Source organism: Rhinopithecus roxellana, chromosome 10 (genome assembly GCF_007565055.1).
Source record: "Rhinopithecus roxellana isolate Shanxi Qingling chromosome 10, ASM756505v1, whole genome shotgun sequence".
In the NCBI taxonomy this organism is placed as follows: domain Eukaryota; kingdom Metazoa; phylum Chordata; class Mammalia; order Primates; family Cercopithecidae; genus Rhinopithecus; species Rhinopithecus roxellana.
This window is the reverse complement of record NC_044558.1, coordinates 4,629,392-4,646,487: the sequence shown is the minus strand read 5'-3', so window position 1 is coordinate 4,646,487 and position 17,096 is coordinate 4,629,392. Positions and strand designations below refer to the sequence as shown.

Here is a 17,096-nt window from a genome sequence, read left to right as displayed (position 1 = left end):
GTGTGTTTGTATCTTCATTTTTAATAAAAAGTAAAAAAAATTAAATAGAAAAAAACTCATAAAAAAGAATATAAAGAAAAGATTTTTGTGTAACTGTACAATGTGTGTTTTAAGCTAAGTGTTATTACAAAGGAGTCAAAAAGTTAAAAAAATTAAAAGTTTGTAACATACAAATGTTAGAGTAAGCTGTTAATTTATTATTGAAGAAAGAAAAATATTTTAAAATATATTTATTGTAGCCTAAATGTACGGTGTTTATGAAGTCTACAGTAGTGAACGGTAATGTCCTAGGCCTCCACATTCACTCACCACTCAGTCACTCACTCATCCAGAGCAACTTCCAGTCCTGTGAGCTCCACTCATGGTAAGTGACCTGCACAGATGCACCATTTATCTTTCAAACCATATTTTTACTGTACCTTTTCTATATTTAGATATGTTTAGATCCACACATACCGTGGTGTTACAATTGCTTACAGTATTCAGTACAGTAACATGCTGTATATAGGTGTGTAGCCTAGGAGCCATAGGCTATACAATATAAGGTAGACATGCAGTAGGCTATACCAGCTAGGTTTGTGTAAGTACAGTCTATTATGTTCACACAATGAGGAAATCGCTTAATGACACAGTTCTCAGAACATATCCCCATGACTAAGCGATGCATGACTGTACTAGAAAAAAAAATGAGAAAGTTTTGCTAATATCATAAAGTGGAGAATGTTTTCCAAAATATAACATAAAACCCAGCAAAAAGAAAAATGTCTCATATTTGATGACATTTGTATGGCAGAAACAAACAACAACAACAACAACAACAACACACCAATCAAAAGACCAATGGCAAAGGAAACATTTGTATTTAGTATCATAAAGGTTGATTTCTTGTAATATATAAAACTTTTATAGATCAATAAGAAAAAGGCCTACAATGCAATAAAAAATTGGGGAGAACATAAAAAGAATACCTAGGAATACAGCTAACCAGGGAGGTGAAAATCTCTACAATGAGAATTACAAAACACTGCTCAAAGAAATCAAAAATGACACAAACAAATGGAAAAATATTCCATGCTCATGGATAGGAAGAATCAATATTGTTAAAATGGTCATACTGCCCAAAGCAACTTAAATGTTCAATGCTATTCCTATTAAACTACCAATGAAATTCTTCATAGAATTAGAAAAAACTATTTTCAAATTCATACGGAACCAAAAAAGAGCCTGCCAATAACCAAGGCAATCCTAGGTGAAAAGAACAAAGCTAGCGGCATCACATTACTCAACTTCAAATTTTACTACAGGGTCACAGTAACCAAAACAGCACGGTACTGGTACAAAAACAGACATACAGACCAAGGGAACAGAATAGAGAGCCCAAAAATAAGGCCACACAGCTACAACCATCTGATCTTCGACAAAGCTGACCAAAACAAGCAATGGGGACGGACTCCCTATTGAATAGGTGCTGGGATAGCTGGCTAGCCATATACAGAATATTGAAACTGGACCCCTTCCTTACACCATAAACAAAACTCAACTCAAGATGGATTAAAGACTTAAATGGAAGACTAAAAACTGTAAAAACCCTAGAAGACAACCTAGGCAATACCATTCTGGACACAGGAACTGGCAAAGATTTCATGATGATGAATACACCAAAAGCAACTGCAACAAGGGCAAAAATCAACAAATGGGATCTAATTAAATTTTAAGAGCTTCTGCACAGCAATTGAAACTATTAATAGAGTAAACAGACGCCCTACATAATGGAAGGAAATATTTGCAAACTATGCATCTGACAAAGGTCTAATATTCAGCATCTATAAGGAACTGAAACAAATTTACAAGAAAAAAACCCCATTAAAAAGAGGGCAAAGGACACAAACAGACTCTTTTTAAAAGAAGACATATGTGTGGCCAACAAGCATATAAACACAAGCTCAATATCACTGGTCACTAGATGCATGCAAATCAAAACCATAATGAGATACCATCTCACACCAGTTAGAAGTGGCGATTATTAAAAGTAATGGCAAGGTTGTGGAGAAAAGCAACACATACACACTGTTGGTGGGAGTGTAAATGAGTTTAACCATTGTCGAAAGCAGTGTGGCAATTCCTCAAAGAGCTAAAAACAGAACTACCATTCAACCCAGCAATCCCATTACTGGGTGTATACCCAAAGGAATATACATTGTTTTACCATAAAGACACATGCACATGGATGTTCATTGCAACACTGTATTCACAACAACAAAGACATGGAGTTAACCTAAATGCCCATTAATGGCAGATGGGATAAAGAAAATGCGGTACATATACACCATGGAATATTATGCAGCCGTGAAAAAGAGCACGGCCATCTCCTTTGAAGGAACATTGATGCAGCTGGAGGCCATTATCGTTGCCAAATTAACTCAGAAACAGAAAATGAAATACAGCATGTTATCAGAAGTGGGAGTTAAATGATGAGAGCACATGGACACAAAGAGAGGAACAACAGACACTTGAGGGTGGAGGGTGGGAGCAAGAAGACAATCAGAAAAAAATAACTATTGGGTCGGTACTAGGATTAGTACCTGGGTGACAAAATAATCTGTACAACAAACCCCTGTGACACGAGTTTACCTGTATAACAAACAAGCACATATACCCCTGAACCTAAAGTAAAAGTTAAAAAAAGAAAAATGGGCAGAAGTTATGACCAATTTATCCACAGAAGAGGAAATTCAAATGGTCTTAAATATATGCAAAGATACTCACCCTCATTCCTAATAAGACAAAAAGTAAAGCAACTTAGCAAATTAAAATTTTAGCCTGCACTGCTGGTTTAAGTGTGAGGAAATAGTCCTCTTACACTGTTTTAATAGGTGTGTAAATTGGTACAAGCTCTGTGGAAGGCAATTTGGTAACATGTATCAAATTACACAAATAATATTCTCAGTGACCTTGAAATTCATTTCCTAGGTGTATAGCACATGTGAATACATTTGAATCTGTGCCAAATTATGTATATTCAAGGATATTCAGTGTAGCATTGCTTACAGTGCAAAATAGCGGCAACTGAAATATCCATACATAGGGGAGTGGTTAAATATATAAAACATATATAAAACATATATATGAAATGGTTTCATATATTATAAAATACATAAAGCCATTAAAAAGAATGTGGCAGCTCTATATGTTGCAGAAGAGGATATACATATATATAAAATAATAATTTGCGAGTTTACGTGTATGTATGTGTGTGTGTGTATTTCTGGAAGGATAAATAAGAAACTGATCCAAATGGTTTTTTTGTCCAGGGAAGGCAATAGGATGGAGCACACAAGTGAGAAAACAACCCTTAATTTTCACTGTGCATCCTTTCGTACTTTTGAATTTTGAAATATGCACACATATTATTTATTCAAAAATAAATACAAATGTATTTAAAGACATTAGGCTCACAGACATCCCAGTGACAGCAGGTTCAATCACCTGAATCAGTATGAGAATATTTGCATACATTAATCTCTTTTCAAAAAGTCATTTTTAGGCAGTTTCCTTGGTGTCTATGTCATCCCTGTTCGTAAAAATATACTAATATTCAGTGCGTCTATGTATTAGTTGAAGTTTGAGCATGCTGCTTCCCGTTCCTTCTACTCTTAGAGGGAGTCAACAAAATAGACGACTGTCCTTATCTTTCGAGTAGACAAAGGTGTGTGTGTGTGTGTGTGCGTGTGTGCGTGTGTGTATAAAAGTGGGGGACTGCAAGTCTATTGTCCTATTTTAGATACATGTTTCAATTTAAAATAATCTAAAACAACACATTTCAATTCAAAAAAAGTCTAAAGCCAGAATGTATCATGTATGTCATATATGATGGGTTTGATTTCAAAGATGGCTACAAAAGGCCCTCTCACACATTATACACCTGAAGGCTATGCTTATTTTTAGATTTTTTCATCAGTTTAAATTTTCTTCAGAATATAGCCTCCCACTCCCCACCTCTGCTAATAGCTGTATACTATAAAGTAGTTGTCTGTTTTACAGATTGGAAACCCTTCATGGAGACAGAGCTTGCCAAGGACCCTTAGGAATAGATCTAATATTGGAAGTTCACATTGTCTTCTAGCCTAACTTGAATGTGCACACAACTCACCTGGGTATTTTGCTAAAATGAAGATTCTGATTCAGTAGGTCTGGAGGGATGTGTGAGATTCTGCACTTCTAAAAAGCTTCCAGGTGATGCCAATGTTGCAGGTCCACAGACTACACTTTGAGTAGCAAGTGTAGTCTTGCTAAGACCAAAGTCAAAGACCATACAGTTTCTTGTTTAGGCTTGAGATAGCCTAATCTGGATGCTCTGGAATCGTGTGTCTTTCCAGTCATCAGATAAGTGTAGCGACCCAGTTGCAAGCGTTGCTAATACCATGTAAATACCACTTAATTAAGCAGAGAAAGCCTCTTTTTCTGTATCTTTTGATTTCTATGATGATGAATTTTTCTAAATAATCTTAGCCTCTTGTACCACCCGTTGCTACTGAATGATTAACAGCAGGTGTTCCACTTTTCTCAATCAAGAGGAGACAATGAAAAGCACTGAGGAAGAGAAAATGAGACACAGAGAGAGAGAGAGAGAGAGAGAACGAGAAGGCAGAGAAGAGAGAGAAGAGAAGGTTGTGGGGATAGTCTTTTTAATTCCCCCACTTCCGTATGAAGCAGCTGCATCTTGGGTAAGTGTGCGTGTTCTCCAGACTCAAACCCTCCCTTTGGCGAGCAGTTCTGATGCTTATTGGGCACCTTGCATGGAGAACAAGAACTTATCAGGCACGTTTACCTTCATCAGTAATAACAGTGATAAGTTGATTTCCCATCTGCCTTATGCTTTAGTCTTTCTTACTTGTCAACTGATTGAGAACTTAGGGTAAGGGGGAAGAGGGGTGTTATCAACTGAATCCTTTCAAATCCCCACCACCACCTAGACAACCAGCTAAGACAGTAATGGCACGTTTGAAAAGGTCATAAATTCAGACTCTGCCTCTTCCCTCACACATCCTAGGGTTACTTTCCAGCTTCATCTCATCCTTTGAGCAATGCTGTCCTATCCAAAACTCAGCCTAGAGCCCAGCCCTGAATCTGATTTTCACTAGGTCTCTCGGAGGTTCGTCATCTGTACACTCCTACTCCTAAGTGCAGAAAACAGACAAATATCATTTATCCCCCCCTTGCCCCTTTGATAAGCCTTGTATTGGGCAAAATCTAATTTTACTTTATCCATTATCTCTGCCAAGAGGCATGATCTTCAAATCCTACTGTTCCCATCTTACCTTCCCTGTGGCTATTTTCCCATTCAGAAAGAACCCAGAACTTAAAGCCCTAGTTAACTCTTAATAAAGCTTCCCAATTCCTCTGCCTTTGTTTCTTACCTTCTCCTGGATCCCTTCGTCATCACCAGCAAAGTACAAAATAGGGACGTTGAGCTCAGAGGCAGCTACCCATTGAAGGACGGCTTGCAGTTGCTTGTTCTGAACTGTATCCGTTAGGTTGTGATTGCTGACAATCACCTTGGGTGCTGCACACCCTTCAGGAGGCTGACCTGATATACCTCTCATTTCATTATGGATAGCTTGATAGGCATTCTGCAGGAGAGCTTCTGCTGACCCTGTGCCCTTGACTGGCAAACACTCATATAAACTATCTGGGAAGGCCAAAGTTAGGCTACTGGCATCTCCAGACTTGTCATCTCCCAACTTGTCATCTCCCAGCTCTGCCAAAGAGGAATCACAGGACTTAGCAATGATGACACACAGCTTCATCACTGAGTTCATCAGATGTTCTACCATCTGCCCACTCATGTGGCCATCTATCTGGTTGACAACCATCTTGGTCAGCCCAGAAAGGGCACCAGGGGTCTCATCAACTTCACATAGTTTAGGGGGAGAAGGGGCTAAAGGTCTTTCACACAACTTCCCATCTTCCTTAACTGGCTGTTCCAGCACCTTGGGTTCAGAGCTCTGGTCACGCTTGAAAATGGTCTCACTAAGTAAGTTCTGGATGAAATTGAAGAAAACACTCCTTAGGTCCTTCTTTTCTGCTTGTTCTTGGTCACCTACAATGGGAGCAGACTTAAGGCAGGATTCATCAGGAACTACAGGAGGCTCATTGGCAGGAAAGTTGGTGGTGCCAGCAGCTTGAAGGAAGCTCTGTGCATCCCTTCTTCCTCCCTGGGCCAGGTGATATTGAATCAGAAGTAGGGCAGATACGATCAGGTCCTTGGCCCAGGAGTCTGAATCACATATAAAATTCTCAGGTTTCTCTGGGGGATATGGAGGAGGGCTGAGGTTGCAAATATCTTCAGGGTACTGAAAGGAAATGTCTGGTGAAGGCTTACACTGTGCGTTGGGAGCTTCAAATGCTGCATGCTGGAAACCTACAGATTTACATTCTTTCTGTTGACTTTTATGCCACAAGGTCAGCCCCTCTTTGATAATGTGTTCACCCAGAGTTTTGGCACAAGTCTCCTCCTCTGATTTGGGTTCAGAATACATTTGTTCTCTCGGTTTAGTTTCAGATTTCATGGCAAAGTTCACATTTCGGTTTCTAGGATCGCCCATTCCTTTCATGGAGATGAGGGAATAACTCTCAGCCGTGTCTCGGGCTTTCCTGACATGCTCAGGGACTTTCTTGACAAACACTACATTGTACAGCTTCCTTAGCATGGCATCCATGATATCTGCGGCCTTCTGGCTTCCATGAGTGAAGACAGTTCTTTTCACAGCCGAGACAAACTCTGTGTCAGTCATGAGGGTCCCTGTGATGCTGTGGAGGTTCCTCATGAAGGAGTCGATGAGATCCGAGACCACATCTTTTGCATGCTTGAGCAGAACCTTCTTCAGGAGGATGGTGGCAAGCGTGGTGTCTTTCACTTGGATCTTCAGTGTCTTCATGATGGAGACCATCATATCAGACACCACACTGTTAGCATAGGTCATGATCCCTTCACTAACAGAAGCTGTAAAGTCATCAGGCCTTTCCTGCCCTCGAAACCTCTTTCTCTCCCGAGGAAAGAACCTTCCACCCTCTCTGGCATAATCTCCATTACGAGATTCAAACACTTCCTTATAGAAGAAAGACTTCTTAGAAGCAGGCTTGTCCTCTGGACCCTGTCTTTCTTTGGCGCGCTCCTCGATCTTCAAAGTGGACTTGTATTTCAAATTTGGGGGACTTTGTGATGATCCTGAGGCTCTGTCTCCAGAGCCAGGAGCCTTGCCTGGGGCAGCCTTCCGGGAACACGCAGAGACGGTCTCATTCACAAGCTCTGATGCTACCTGACTGAGGCTTTTGCGGGGTGGGGGTTCATTCCCCATGTACAATGACTGATGGACACATTTGTTTTCAGAGCCATCGATCTTCTCATTGATCTCTTTGCGGGCCATGGCTATGACTAGATTCGTGAGGCGGTTAGCATAGAAGGAAACTTCATCTACCGAACTCCCATTGCCCAGTTGGGCCCTGGGGCCCTGGCAAGGATTCTCTTTGTGAGTTATCTCAAAATGCAATCTTTCTGGAGTGCCCTTGGTGGTGTTGTAATAGTCTACAGAGAAACCTTTGTGTGGGTCTCCTGAGTTGGATGTTTCCCCACTAAATGATTCTCCGGGTTTGAACCTAACATCTTGGAACTCTGCTGTACTTTTCTCCAGGTCTCTGCGGAGCCAGCTGAGCACTCTGACAGGATCCGTGGAGGTGTCCTTAAAAACAGACAAGGATTCATCTGACTATAACCAAGTAAAGATATGGGATATTCAAGACAACCTCAAAGTTCAGTTACAAATGTCGTCAGCCCTCTCAAGATTGCTCCATCTTGGCAATAAAAGTAACCATTTATCGAGTACTCACTGTGTATCAGACGTTGTTCCAAGCATTTTAAGACTATTATCTCATTAATTAGTCTCATAATAAACCTGAGATTTAGCTCTTTTATTATCCTCATTTTACAGAGGAGGAAATTGAAGAACTGAGAGGTTAAGTTTGTAACTTATTTGAAATAATACAGCTAACCATTGATGGAGCAGAAATTCCAGCCCTGGCAGTCTGACTCCACAGCCCATACTCTCAGCTACTGCATTATATTGCTTCTAATGACATAAATCTTTAAGGTCTGATAGTCTGCTATCAGGCCTCCAGCTCCATCCATGTCCTTGTAAAGGACATGATATCATTCTTTTTTAATGGCTGCATAGTATTCTATGGTGTATACGTACTACATTTTCTTTATCCAGTCGATCATTGATGGGCATTTAGGTTGATTCATGAACAGAAAACCAAATACCACATGTTGATACTTACAAGTGGGAGCTAAATGGACACATAGAGGGGAACAACACCCACTGGGGCCTTTTGGAGAGCGGAGGTAGGGAAGAGGGAGAGGACAGGGAAAAATAACTAATGGGTACTAGGCTTAATACCTGGGTGATGAAATAATCTGTACAACTACCCCCATGACACAAGTTTACCTATGCAACAAACGTGCACGTGTACCCCTGAACTTAAAAATTGAAAAACAGATCTGACAGTCATCAGCTAGATAGAAGAGTTAGCATTTGACCGGAATCAGATTTTTTCCTGTTTTAATATTAATTGCTATTTTCTATGGTTTACCTGTTTTTATTTAGATCTTATTATAAGTATAGTTTCCAAAAAATGAGAAAATTCAGGGAAAATTGTGCATCATTAATCACTTTGCCAGGTTGCACAAACACTATCTGGATATGTTAAAGGGCTTCCAATGGACTGACATCATTTAAGTTAACAATCTGATTTATAATTCAGGAGTTAATATGTATGGGCAATTTATTTGTTTTGTGTGAATACAGATTCTTTGATGGACACTAGCTGTGATAAGCATATGAACACGTTTACATGTTTATAAATTGTACCATCTGCATGTGGGAAAAACTCTGAAACATACAATAGCATAATATATATGAAAGTGTCCTATTTATTATCAAATGTAAAGAAGCACTGTAATTATTGGAGTTCATATGTCTATCTGAGAATGACCACAAATATTGCCCACCTTTAAAGAACAATTTGGTATTTTTATTACCAAGTGCCATATAGTTACTAGCTACTATTTGTGAAGTACTCGTAATGTTTGGCGGGCACTGTGCTAAATGCTTTACAAGCACTATTTTGTTTAATCCTCATATTCGCCTAGTAAGATCGGTTTTATTCTTCCAGTTTCACGGGTAAGAAAACAGAGACTTAGAGAAGTTAAATAGTTTGCCGGGCATCTCACAGCACGGTGGGGTTTCGTATTCAGATCCAATTCTGATCCTAAAATCTGGGCTCTCCACCTCTACAATATCCTGCTGTGCTTTGATTACTTGGAAAGAAAGGAAAAGCAGTTGTGCTAGTTGTCTGCAGGACTGGTTTAAGTGGCTTGTTACCATGTCGGAGTTAAGGTCCATTGTGCTTGGTTCAAAATTCTCCCAGTGGTTCTCCTAATTAGAATAATAGCTACTATATGGGGTATCTTGTGCTTTAGTGGAAAACCACACATCATCTATAGCACACCCTTCCAGAATCTGATTCTCATTCTCTTGGAGCTATTTTACAACTCCATTAACTGTAGATAACTGACATCAATGCAATATAATTTGTGTCTAGACACCTATAAGGGGAGGGTCGACTGACTGCCTCTCCCACTGTAGAGAAGGTCAGTTTTGCCTCCAATGGCACATTCATTTCAATATCTCCAAGCTATATGTGTCTTTTGAACCTCACCAGTTCCTTGTTAATAAGTTAAATAAAATCTTTAACACATATTCATTTTTATATATGTATGGGAGTCATTATTTTACCCTTCTTTGAGAATTATCTTTTAACGGTTTTGGGAGTCTTCCGCCAAGATGCCCAATAGATCCACCTAATGGAGATAAATGTCCTCATGAGACAGGTGCACCAGGTGTGTCTTTTCTCAGCCCCCAGAGTGGCAATAGAAGTTTGCAGACATTCGGTTTTCTAGTTTTAATTTTCCTCTCCACTAATTTTTTTTTGGTTCTCATTTCAGTTTGTTTATGGCCAATTGGTGGCAGCAATAATTGGAAATTTGATTTTATTGTCTGACCATTTGGTAATCCCTTTTGTGGAGTCATGATTTATAGAGTTATATCCTCTGTTGGGTGCGAGGCAACAGAAAATGTGTTTTGACAGTATTTTTTGTCCACCTTAAGTTCATCAGTTAAGACATTTGTGCTCACTTGGAAGGAGAAGTGCTCTTTGATATCTGGACAAGTGAGTTTTATGTTTCTGGTTTATTTTTGACACAACATGTGGCTGAAAGTTTAGAATTGAAGCTATAAACTGTCTCTGTCTGTGTCTGTATTGCTATGTGTCCGTAATTCAGAAAATGTGTCTATAATTCAGAAAATGTTAGGTGTAAGCAGCAATGTCTTCCTCCAGAGAGTATTCATGTGTTATACTACGAAGTCTCTTAAAGGATGTTTATTCTGATTGGTACATGCTCTCACACACACACACACACACACACACACACACACACACACTTATGTAAATTACATATTCTTGATATCCCTCAAAAATGAGGAAATCAAGCTCTTAATATTTAAAATATTCAAAGGGAACGCGAAGAAAAAAAAGTATTTTTACGGAACCTACCTCAGAAACATTTTAGAAACCCAAGTTCACATAAACTAGGTAAATCTTTGGCAAATAATACTAGTTGAATAATTTTGGTTTAATAAAAACAGCTATGTCTTTTCTTATTTATCACTGTTAAATATTATACAATTGTATGCTTTTATTTTGCTTTGATATGCTTTTCATAAACTTATACAGGTTTACAGATCCAAAAATGCCAGCATTACTTCTATTTAATGTTTAAGATTATGAAAAATGTAAATTTGCATTTAACCTAGTTCAATAATCATTCAGACAAACTTTATTTCAACAGTTATTATGTTTTGTAGTATGTCAGCCTAATGATAAGTTTCCAACATCTTTATATAACTTAAAACACTGGATGGTATTATATTGAGTTAATGCATATTCATTGGATATGTAGATCATTTCTAAGTAAGATGGAACACTGAGACATTGATGGCTAAGCATAAAGTTTATATGCTTTTGCTTATTTTTTTAATCACTTATAGAGAGGTTATATCTTTAAGTCTGTTAATGAGTCTATTCATCTTCTCTGCTTAAGTGGTATAAGGGGTGTATGTGACTGGAGGAAGTTGTCTTCCTCTGCAGTCACGAGTTCTACTTATCTGCATTTCAGCTGGTGTGTGATGTTCCCAATTACATACTCCTCACCCCTAGTTTTTTTGTGATATAGAAAGAGGGTATATTCTTTCATAATCATAACTGTTAACTTTGGGTTAGCAGTTATGATTAATATTAGTGGTTGAGACTATTTCAGAGAAGTCGAAATGTATACCTGTTTGTTTTCCTAGGGACTGCAGGTGAAACCTGGTGGAGAGCATTTCTTAGGCTTGACCTCCTAATCTCAGGACAGTAAACAATACAGGGCTTTTTTTTTTTTTTTTTTTTTTTGAGGTGCTCTGAAATGCTTTTTTTTTTTTGAGATGCTTTTTTTTTTGACTTGCTCTGTCGCCCAGGCTGGAGTGCGGTGGCGCAATCTCTGCTCACTGCAAGCTCCGCCTGCCGGGTTCATGCCATTCTCCTGCCTCAGCCTCCCGAGTAGCTGGGACTACAGGCGCCGCCACCACACCCGGCTAATTTTTTTGTGTTTTTAGTAGAGACGGGGTTTCACTGCGTTAGCCAGGATGGTCTTGATCTCCTGATCTCATGATCCGCCTGCCTCGGCCTCCCAAAGTGCTGGGATTACCACAGCGCCCGGCCAATAGAGGGCTTTAAAAATCCAATCTGAGATTCCTTATGAGAACTTCCGGTAAAGCATACTTAAGAAAGCCTATCCAGTTGCTGCACCTAAGTAAATCATCAGGCCAAATCTAATGAGACTAGCCTCAATTTGTGGTCAAGAATAATCTTACCTTGAGATTATTTTAATTTTTATCAAAATGGGGAAGCCTACAGGGAAAAAAAGTTGTGCTTCAATAGGAAACTAAGCATTGTCTACAGCCTATAGACTAAGTATTGTCTTCAATCTTCCACATGACCTGATTCTCAGTCTGTGGGAGCTATTTTACAGTTCTGCAAGCTGTAGATAATTGATAGCAATGCAAAACAACTCTTGTCTATAGTTGTGAAAACTCCGTCTAGTGGAAATCTGGTTGATTTCCCTTCCCCATTGTGGAGCAGGTCAGTTTTACTTTTGTTTGCACATTTATTTCAATATTCCTGATCTGTAAGTGTATCTTGAAAGAATTCTCCTTTGAACTGGTGGTAATACCTAACCGATTTCCTCACTAGTGAGGTAGGTACAACCTTTCATATGTATTCATTTTTGTCTCTGTATCGAAGTGATAATTTTACCCTTTTTTTGAAAATGATAACTAGTTATTTACGAACAAGCACATCAACTTGCAAATAGGTGTGTTTCCATAATTGGGCTGTAACAGTGCAGGAAAGCCTTACTAGAGTGCAGCTGTGGGGTTTATTCTTTTGCCCTTTTCAATTAAAAAAAAAAACAACAACCCCAAACTGATTGGGCATAGTGGCTCATGCCTGCAGTCCCATCACTTTGGGAGGCCAAGGTGGGCAGATCTCGCTTGAGCTCAGGAGTTTGAGACCAGCCTGGGCAACATGGCGAAAACCCATCTCTACAAAGAGTATATTTTAAAAGATAAATAAAATTAAAAAAAATAAAAATAAAATACCAAACCTACAGCATAGCATAGAGCTTTACAATGGAGTCCACAGAATTGTGTTAAGTTGCTGTGTTCAAGGGTTTTTGATGTCTATATATTTTTAAACCTAAAATGTGTATACCGTATGTTTATTATTCCCCTCTATCCACGAGGATTTTGCAAAAGGTGTTAATCAAACTGTAGTGACTGAAAACTAAGTACCCAGATTTCCTTTCTTATCAATGCAGTCCATGACCAAACATCCATCTCTTCAAACCCCTTTATCCTCTTGCAACCTTCCTCTTCTTACGCAATAGTATTCTGAGCAGTTAGGGAAGGAAGATGCCAAATTATCTCAGTATTTCTGAATCCTGAGGCAAATTTTCATGTCCATGAAGGATAATGTAAAAGGAATTAATGGGTTTCATTTTCTCTGCTCACCATCTTTTGCTTCAGTAGTTTGAAGTCAGCTATCTACCTCCCTGTCCTATTTCTCTTCTCCACCTTTGTCTCATTAAACATACTTTATAAAATTTTCTGACCACCTCCCATTTTGAAATGATCAATTCTTTAAACACAGCAGTTATTGTCTAGAAAATACATTTGACAAATAATCATGAACTGCTTTTCATTAGTCCAACAGTTATTCAGCGCTTTCAAGTGACATTTCTATATATTTTTTTTTTTTGGCTTTTTATACCACTTTATTCAAACCTGAGAACCTCAATATAAAACTAAACGCTGGTGACCCATTTTCCTAATTCTGCATTATTGTAAATGTACAAGTTCTCATAACAGTCCAACACTTAAATAGATTAAATCGTCTCTGATACATGGTAGCTCTCATATAAAGAAAATACCGAAAATAATTAGTGCAATATACTGAACTGATCAAAATAAAATGAAGGTTGGAAAACAAGGCTGCAAGATTGTTACTAACATATTGCAATACTTTATGTTACAAATTATGGGTACATTGTTCCTTATGGTTCTAGTCATGGAGGAACAACTGAAGCCCCTTCCTGTCAAAGGGGGAGAGAGAAACAATTGGCTGTTTTAGTAACTGTACATTTTGTATACTTTTAAGCAACTCTTAAATATTACAGAAATGTAATACATATATGGAGACTATAATGCAGTACCCTATTGACAGTACAGCTGAAGATGGAATTTAAAATAATGAAGTTTAAATATACATAATTGTTAGTGCATTGACTACATTGTGTCACAAGCGAACGAAAGTCCCCTCCCTGCACCAAACAACAAAACCTATGTCATGGCCAGCAGTGATTAATTAGAAATCATAGACACCTGGTTTATTTCATTTTTGTTAAAGAACTCACATATTTGAAAGAAACATTATCCATTAAGATGCATTTATTAGTTCTCAAATTCCTAAAACAAGATGGGGTTGCATTTGATTTTTTTTAACCCCATTAAGAAAAAAAAACAAACAGGACTGGCTATAATTTAGATGCCATTAACGCTCTTTCCACCCACCCCCCCCACCTTGTATATGTGGCATAATTTATTAAAATATGGAATGTTCATTTTAAATACTGATACCAGGAAAAAATGAACATTTGCCTGAATACTACAGCTAAGCATAAATAACTTTAGAATCTCCTTCTACAAAAAGAATGTTTTTGAAAAGCCCAAATTAGTAAATTCTAAATTTTTTTCACAAGTGACTGCTGTACCAGTGTGGAGAAATGGGCAGGTTAACTGTGGGTCCAGATAGTCATTTGCCTATATTCCTAGCGATGAGAAATTATTCCCCCAACCTTCCAATGAAACCAAATGTACACATAGTCCTCGTTTTTCCTTATTGCTGTAACATTAGTAAGAGGGATCCATGCATGTTATTAAACATTAAGTTCAAAACACTTAAAATAATTCTGTATTAGAAACTTGACTCTATCATAAGTCTCTTCTTTTGGAAGTCACACTGGGCTGGTTAAATGGTCCAATTGCATTGTTACTAACATTTGAGAAGCAAAAGACTATTCCAGCTAGTTCAAACTGGAGGTTTAATCACTACAACACTGACTCCTGGTTGGTTGTGTGGGTTCAGTAAGGGCTACTCCTCTTCCTCTGGCAGAGCAAACTTCTGCATTTCGTGGTTCATTCTTTGGCAATTTTTTAGCTATTGCCATGAACATTTCATTTACATTCATTGATGTTTTAGCCGATGTCTTCATGAATAATAAACTATTGTCATCTGCATAGGGCTGTACTTCCTGGAAATCTACCGCTCTTTTATTTGCTAGGTCAGCCTTGTTTCCTGATAAAGCTATTACGATGTCAGGACATGCTTGCCTCTGAAGTTCTTCAGCTCAATTTTTTGCACTTGCAAAGGACTCCTCATTTGTGATATTGTACACAACGATGGCTGTTTGTGCTCCTCCGCAGTACATTGGCGCTAGGCTGTGGTATTGTTCTTGACCAGCTGGATCCCATATTTCAAACTATACTGTAGTGTCATCAAGACACACAGTTTGGGTTAGAAAATCAGCTGAATCTGTAAAACCGCTTTAATTTATCCAAAATGTCTATTTTCTGGCTAAGAAGCATCATCACTCTTAGATCTCTTCATTTTCTCTTCACTTCCATCACCAGCACTAGCAGTTGGTTTTCTTTTTGGGCTCATATTTCACAAAGAAACAGCTTTTATCACTTTGAGAGTTAACCCAATGGTACTCTCTTGAAATTCATGCCATTGGCCTTTCACAAAACGAAGCACTAGGCTTGCTTTGCCAACAGCAGACTCTCCCAGAAGTACTAGTTTGAACTGGCGTATTTTATTTCCAGTATTTGGGCCGTTGGGTCTTGTTGTGCCTCGATTAGCCATGTTCAAATTTGAAAGAAGTCCCTAATTTCAGATTCTTCAATGAACTTCCAGAATTCAATGGGTCAATTTTGTTCTTTCTGGAGGTAAAGAAACCTGAGATGTGGCAAGTGGAGCCGCTGGCTGAAGCCCCAGGCGCGGCCCAGAGGACGAGAGCTTGTCTATGGCGGTGGTGGTGGGGGCCGTGGCATCTGCCCTCGGGGCCGCTACCCTCACCGACATTTCTACTTTCATATGCGTATTTTTTATTTTCCAAAATGAATGATAAGGTTCAGAGGGGCAGTAATTGTTATATTCTTTCTTGTTTCTCACTTAGTGAAAAATCACTAAGTTCATTTGATTTAACATTGAAACTGATCTGCCTTTTGCTTCTCCAAATGAAAGGGCAGAAGTAAATAAAGATCTAGTAGAAGCAGTTTTGGTTGGCCCTCACTCTACAGTAATTGAATATTTGTTATCTTTATGTCTTAATGTCTTACGTAGATTTGTTAGTATTTTCTCTTTAAAACTTTATATAGATCGGCCAGATTTGGACAAATAGAAGAAGACGGGTCATTTGCATTTGATTACATGCAAATAAATGTTTGATAAATGTTAACTTTTTTTTTTTTTGAGACAGGGTCTCACTGTTGCCCAGGCTGGAGCACAGTGGCATGGTCATAGCTCACTGCGACCTCAAACTTCTGGGCTTAAGTGATTCTCCTGCCTTAGCCTCTCAAGTTGCTGGAACTACAGGGGTGTGCCACCACTCTGGCTAATTCTTTTTTAAGTAAAGACAGAGTTTCGCCATGTTGCCCAGGCTGGTCTCCAACTCCTGGGCTCAGTCTTCCTGCCTTGGCCCCACAAAGAGTTGAGATTTCAGGTGTGAGCCACCGTGCCCAGTCTGATCAATGTTGTAATAGTACAAAGAGTCTGTTAATAATAGTGATTCCATTAGATTATGAGATCCTTAAAAGGAGAGGATTCTAGTTTATTGTTATATCTCTGACCCTGTCAGGACAGTGTCTGTGCCAGTTATTGATTTACTGTCTCTCACTCCAAATCCACCTTTCTTTGCCTTGCTTTGTGACACCAGAGCTGAACCCTAAACATTTCTCCTTTGTAGTCGGCTTTGTCAACAGAGGGTACTGAGGGACACTGCGTGGTCAGAGCAGGAGGAAAGGGCTTCCCTCTGGCAAGTTTCCTGTGGCAGCCACATTCTCTCCAAAGAGATGGGAAGCAGCTTTGGTTGCAGGAGAGGGAGCTCTTGTGAGTATTTACATAGTTTCTTCCTTGTTTATGTAATCTCAGCCTGGGGGTAGTAGCTGCTTTCTGCATTTGTTATTTCTGGGATTCCTAGAGTCCTCTTTTTTGTAGTTAACTATGTTTTATTAGTAAATAAGTTTTAAATGTTAAGTTATTGGTATGGTTTCTATCTTCTAACTAGACCCTGACTGATACATTGCCTTATACTAAGTAAGCAT

General features: G+C 38.8%; 1 protein-coding gene and 1 pseudogene across 3 annotated transcripts in view; both read right to left on the bottom strand.

The window, feature by feature from the left end:
* AKAP3 (A-kinase anchoring protein 3) overlaps positions 1 to 17,096 on the bottom strand; it is a 40,335-nt gene that overhangs the window by 5,804 nt on the left and 17,435 nt on the right. For all 3 annotated transcript variants that reach the window (XM_030939594.1, XM_030939595.1, XM_010359157.2), the window contains one exon: positions 5,418 to 7,739. In XM_030939594.1, coding sequence (XP_030795454.1) covers positions 5,418 to 7,739 — 2,322 coding nt within the window. The remainder of the gene's footprint in view (positions 1 to 5,417; positions 7,740 to 17,096) is intronic.
* LOC104658988 lies at positions 14,816 to 15,636 on the bottom strand (annotated as a pseudogene).